This window comes from Grammomys surdaster, unplaced genomic scaffold, assembly GCF_004785775.1.
Source record: "Grammomys surdaster isolate TR1022 unplaced genomic scaffold, NIH_TR_1.0 234, whole genome shotgun sequence".
Taxonomy (NCBI): domain Eukaryota; kingdom Metazoa; phylum Chordata; class Mammalia; order Rodentia; family Muridae; genus Grammomys; species Grammomys surdaster.
The window spans coordinates 3125522-3132066 of NW_021604679.1; the positions used below are offsets into that span (position 1 = coordinate 3125522).

The window sequence follows — 6545 nt, forward strand, 5'->3', positions numbered from 1 at the left end:
CCTCTGCCTCCCGAGTGCTGGGACTAAAGGTGTGTGCCACCGTGTTTGCTGTGATCTTCTTTATGTGACAAGGTTTTGCAGCTTGTTACAGAAGGGCAGACTAACATTTGCTTATTATCTGCTGCTGGGCAGGAGCCATCCTTCCTCTCTGTCACCTAGTGCCCATGGACATAGTCCATGAAGCGGTGGGACTTTTCTTTCTGCAGATGAGGAACCAGGAAGGAAGCAGCATGTGCCTTGTTTAAGGTTGTGTAGTTACTTGCTGGCTTGCAATAACAGCTCCCAGTGTGTAAAACGCATGCACAACCTCCAAGCAAAAAACTGGGAAATAAAGCTATTCCGTGTTCAGTCAACCCAGTGGGTGGGGCCGTGTTCAGGAGGGAGAAAGGAGGAGCTGTATGGTAGCCCAGTGATGGCACCTAGATTCTGTCCCCAACTCTAGAATCGAACAATCAGGAAAAGTGGTATAGCAGCCACAATGATTTTAGCATGTACTTAGTGTTTCCTATTTATTTGATATGTATCACCCAGGCAAAGCCACTGCGATGTTTTTGAATCAGGAGCAAAGTGAATGAAAAAAATTCAATAAAAAAAAAATGTTGGGCCAGGCGGTGGTGGCGCACGCCTTTAATCCCAGCACTTGGGAGGCAGAGGCAGGCGGATTTCTGAGTTCGAGGCCAGCCTGGTCTACAGAGTGAGTTCCAGGACAGCCAGGGCTACACAGAGAAACCCTGTCTCAAAAAAAAAAAAAAAAAAAAAAAAAAAGTTGGATTCGGAGGCAATTCTGAAGCTCATAGGATTTATTAAAGGCACTCTTTATAACACTCTTCAGTGCACATGATTCTAACACTAACACAGTTTACACCATCCTCTCGAATATAATACAACAAATTATTTAGCATAAATATAAATAAGCTTACAAGCATACATATCCACAACATTGAGACCAGACATGAGTTTGAAAGATAGACACTAGCTGGGTTTGGGGGACTGTGACCCCAGCATTCAGGAGGCAAAGGCAGCAAGGTGACAGGGTGGAGCCACACCGCACTGCTCAGCTGGACCAAGTCTAAAAGCAAGAAAAAAAACTGAGGGAGAAGAGGTGGAGACGCTAAAGATTAAGTACTGCACAGCACAGCAAGGTGAAAACCGCCATTCTGGTACTTCAGTAAGTTCAAGGAAGTCGAGCGTTCAGGAAAAACCCTTCTAGGTACTTCACAGCTGAAGAACTTGGTAACAGAGGTGCTACCTCCAGAGCAATGACTGGTACAGAGTGAATCTCAGAGAGGAAACCCAGTGTCAAAAAGGGAATAGGAAACAAATCTCTGCTGCCACACGTCAGACAGGATGGGGCACTCGGGATGGTCTGGTGACTGGGCCACTTCAAAGCTCCCAGAGGCACAAGGGATGGACCACCATGGCTCAACTGACCACTTGAGGGAGTACTGCTCTCCAATCTCTCCCCATAGAGAAAACAACAGGTATATTCAAGCCAACTTCACCAAGCTACACTGACTGTACAAGCGACATCTACAAGCCAAAAGCAAAGTACTACTCTTTTGAGTACCAAAGGCTACTCAAAAGAATTTCCCTCCAGAACCTGCCCAGGTCACCCAGGCTAAGATACTAAGTATCTCTCAAATTATGCATATTCGTGAGGTAAAAAAAAAATTAAACTATTTCCTTAACTTAAATCCTAAAATACAATATTATCTTTATTACTTGATTGTAGATGAAGGGTTTTTAAAGCTATGAAATATAAAAAAGGATTTTTAATCTCCATCAAATGATGTGTAAACCAATGACCCTTTAGCAAAACAAGCATTATCAAAAGGAGGCCAGCCTCTGATCTTGCAAGTCTTTCTGGTCACACTTCACTAGTACTTTTAAATTTTATAAATGAACCAACCATTATGGAACACAGAAAACACAGTAAACTATGATGTTATCTGGTCATATTATTAATATGCAATTATATTATCTTTTTATGTACAGTTTGAAAAGAAACAAATTGCACATATGTATTATTGAAGACGGCAAATAGTTGATCCTCTGACAAAGAGTTTTAGTTTTAGTAAGCTGCCTTGGTTAAAACCTGTGCTGATAATTTCACCACAAACTTAATCCGTATGCTATATTTGGGGAAGAGAATGTATAGGCCCAAAGTAACAAACTGTTTAGATTTCCATTCGTGAGAAAATAACTATCTACAAACAGATCAACAAACCAGCTAAAGACAATGCTGGGGCAGTGAGGCAGGAGTGGGTGGGTGGGTGGGTGAGTGGGGCAGCACCCTCACAGAAGCAGTGGGGCGGGGGTCTGTGGAAGGGAAACCAGGAAGGGAAATAACATTTGAAATGTAAATAAATAACCAATAAAAAAAAAAAATGAAAAAAAATTCAAGACGAGAATCCAGGGTCCCAGTCACTCACGTGGTCCTGAGATCTTAATTTCATTCTGATGCCAATATTCCAACATTTTTAAATGATACTCTTTGTTTAAAAATCGTCTGCTTATAAAATTCTGAGCATACACTGAGGCATTGTGAAGCCAGGACTCCGCCCTGTTTGCACTTTCTACACCCAGCTAGAGGCTACACATAGATACGAACTTGAAATGTTCACACTCATTTCTTTCTATGTTCTCCTGCATGAGGAAAGGCGTTGCCAAGTGTCCTTTTTGGTCATGGATGGTCACCAAGTGCCTGCACAATGGCTTCATACCCACTGAATCCTATTGGGGGTGCAGTCCCCAGAGGACACTGCTGGGGTTGTGTCTCCGTGTAGTTCATAAACACGTTTCGGGACCCTTCTATCGCAGTCAGTCCTGTCTGACTTGCAGTGCTCTTCCTTGCTATTCGAAGTGCAAGATTCCCAGGGTTTCAACAAACCAGGGCTTTCTCCACATTCAAAACACAGGAGGAGTGATTTAGCTAGAGATTCTAGTTCCTCACAGTCAGCACGAGGGAGTTCATTTCCACAGCCACCATCAGAGGCAGAGAGTGCGCTGAAGTCACTGTGGAGTTTGCGAGCCAGGGCGCAGATAGTTTCAGTATAGCTTCTGAGACAGTGCGAGTCCCTGGGGCACCCTATGCAAGAGGGAAAGGAGAAAGTAGTTACCAGTTCCAGGTGTCAGCATGTGTTATCACATGACTCCAGTGGTCTTTTAAGTAAAAGGGACCCTACACCACAACTCCAGCCCACTGAAGGTTATTCCACTAAGTGCCTGATGGATAAGCACTCGGCTTTCCCGACTCTGTGGGCAGAGGTGCTGACTTGTGTTTGGCAGCAGCAGCCGAGCTCCTGGTAACTAAGCACACTGGAGTAGTGTTGAGTGGGCTGTAGTCACAGCTCAGGCCAGGAGAGAAAGGGAGTATGTCTGAGCTCTTGGATTATACAGGTCCAGCCGTGATCCCAGTGGGCTGCTTACCTCTCAGCGCAGACACAATCATCTCAATGGTTTGTTGCAAGCAAGACTTCAGCTTCAAGAATTCTGATGCAAGGGTTAACATCTTGGAAACTTGTTGTCTAGAATCTTCTTGTACTTGAGTTCTGAAGCTCTTCTGTAATTGTTGTAAACAAAATTAATACTTAGTATATATGTATATGCATATAAATATAAAATAGGCTAAATGGCAGTAAACTAGGGTCAAAATGATTTTAACTGTCCAGAATTTTATCATTAGTTTATGCTTTGTACAATGAAACTACATCAATAGCAAATTACACTGAAACATTTAGTCTTCTCACCAGGACATAACTTCATTTCTAAAAGCAAGATCAAAATACAAAGTTAACAATGATAACTTTTAAAAAGCAGTAAGAATTTAATCTTAATTTAAACCACAGCCCTACCATCCTAGCATATAAAACAGAATAATAGCATAGTGCCATAGTATCCAACACTATGGAAGGCAAACATTTAATCTCAAAGAATTCAACTTCACAGTATTTATTTAAATATTTACTTTACTCAAATATTTCAGCCACGGGCATGACTCTCCTTTTCAGTCCACTGATTTTATACTCCACCTATCTTTCTCACAGGTGAGCTCTGTGGCATGAGAGTACTTTACTTTGCCTCTACTTGACACTGTTTGAGCACATTAGTGTTAAATGTGTTTCTTAGCCTAGAATGACTACAGTCGGGCACAAGCTAGCATCTCCTACGCCAGTAACTAAGACACAGAGGAAGCATTATGTGCCACCATGTCCCTGTTACTAACACGAGCGCATTAAGTCAGCCAAAGGGAGACTAGAAAACAAGCATGCTCGGTGAGCATGCACAGCAGACGGTCTCCAGCTGGGGCTGTGAAGGGAAATAAAAATATCTACAGGGAACCAAACATGGTGATAAACGCAAACAGTCCCAAGCCCCTCCTACCGTCCTCCACTCAGCGAAGGCATTTTCAAGAGCCCCGGCCAGATCCACAGTGTTAGCTTTTATCTGCTTGGCGACCTATAGGAATGTTAAAGTATTTCATTATACAGGTAACCACCAAGAAACACAATTTTCAGGCCTCTGTGAGACCAGGCGGGGAGCTCTGGTCTAGAATCCAGAAGAGATAGAAGTTCCATAAAACAGCCTGAGGGTTCTTCAAACCTTATAAATGGAATTCCTTCAGTGTGGTGTGTCATTTCTATATAGAAAAGCTGGACTGGGCTCAGCAGTGCAGTCGCTTGCAGTGCAAGCCAGTGGGCCTAACGTTGATCCCAGTGAACTGACTCCACAAAGTGGTCTTCTGACAGCCACATATGTGATGTGACACACAGGTCTCCACGTGTACACATACACTAATAGTAAAGTATAAATATAAGAGAGAATATACTCTAATGCCTAACTATTTCAATATTTGCCTTTTATTTAAATATGTATAGGCATGAAACGTCTCTCAGGAGAAAGCAAGGGTCTGAGTTATCAAATATGAGACGCTCTGAGAAAGTTACAGATGTTATGTGATTCTCAGTTGTGATCTTATGCTGCACATGGTGTTTCCTATCTTACCGACCGTCGCAGATCCAGATGTGACTCCTGGCTCTCAGAATGGTGCAAGTCTTAAACCAAATCAAAAGAAAAGCCTCTGCTGGCCCACTGCTCACTGCTGCCCCCTCAGGTGGAGGCAAGCTTCTGCAAGGGGGTTCTGCTGTGTGTTTAATTGGCTTTAGTCACTAAGCTGTTGTCTAGGTCAGCTCAGACTTGCTGCTACAGTAAGAAGAAAAGAAGTAGGCCATGGTGGTTCACCTCTAATCCCAGCACACAGGAGTGAGGCACAAGAACTACTCTACTGTAAGCTTCAACCAAGCCAGACAACAAAGCAAGTTTCAGGCAAACTAGGTCTGTGTGGTAAGACAGACTCTCAGAAAGAAGAATATGTACACTTAACTTCTTTACTTCAGGAACTCAGCTTTGAAATGATCACTTCAGTGCCCTCTGTGAGCCTATAATACAATCCTGATTGTATTTGTTTTTATGTTTGGTGTATGGTGTGTGTGTGTGTGTGTGTGTGTGGTACATGGTGGTATGTGTATTGTGTATGTGTGTATGTGTATGATGTGTGGTTTGTGTGTATGTGTGTGGTACGTGGTATGTATGTGTGTAGTATGTGGTACATTGTAGTATGTGTCTGTGTGTATGTATGTGTGTGATTTGTGTGTATGTGATTTGTGTGTATGATGTATGTGTATGTATGTATGTGTGTGTGTGGTATATGTAGTTTGTGTGTGTATGTGTATGGTGTGTGGTATGTGTATGTATGATCCTTTGGTGCTGGGAATACAGGTGGTTGGGAGCTGCCTGACATGGGTGCTGAGTGAGATTCGGCCCCCAGTCCTGGGCACCCTCACCTGCTGAGCTCTGGCTCCTGACATAGCTCAGTTGGTAAAGCACTTGCCATGTAACCATGAGGACCCAAGTTCAATCCCCATCATGCTCAGCATGGAGACAGGAAGACAGAGGACTTCGGGGATTGCTGGCCAAGCCAGTCCAGACTAATTGGGATACCAGTGAGATATACTGTCTCAAAAACCGAGATGGAAAGTTCTAGAGGAACAACATCCAAGGTTGACCTCTGACCACTCCCCTACACACACATAGTCACACACCACACATATAGAGAGAGAGGCTGAAAAAAGGGAAAAAGAATACAGTGAAAACCCCATCATCTACAATGTCAGACCATAGAATGACAAAAGGAAAGAGAACAGAGTCTACGTGAAGAATCCTCTTTTTATTTCCTTTTATTTATGTGGTATGTGTGGTGTGTATATATGTGTGTGTATGTGGTGTATGTGTGTGGTGTGTGTATATATGTGGTGCGTGTGTGTGGCATGTGTATGTATGTGTGTATATGTGATGTGTGTGTGTATATATGTGTGTGTATATATGTGTATATATGTGGTGTGTGTGTGGCATGTGTATATATGTGTGTGTATGTGATGTGTGTGTGTATATATGTGTATATATGTGGTGTGTGTGTGGCATGTGTATATATGTGTGTGTATGTGATGTGTGTGTGTATATATGTGTGTGTATGTGGTGTGTGTGTG

At 42.9% G+C, this 6545-nt stretch overlaps 1 protein-coding gene across 2 annotated transcripts in view; it reads right to left on the reverse strand.

Annotated features, from left to right (window-relative positions):
- Positions 1 to 2693: 2693 nt before the first annotated feature.
- Positions 2694 to 6545, reverse strand: part of Kif14 (kinesin family member 14) — a 60713-nt gene continuing 56861 nt past the window's right edge. For both annotated transcript variants that reach the window (XM_028773806.1, XM_028773805.1), the window contains 3 exons: positions 4384 to 4458; positions 3430 to 3562; positions 2694 to 3088 (listed from right to left, as the gene is read on the reverse strand). In XM_028773806.1, the coding sequence (XP_028629639.1) occupies positions 2718 to 3088; positions 3430 to 3562; positions 4384 to 4458 (579 nt within the window). In that variant the 3' untranslated portion in view covers positions 2694 to 2717. The remainder of the gene's footprint in view (positions 3089 to 3429; positions 3563 to 4383; positions 4459 to 6545) is intronic.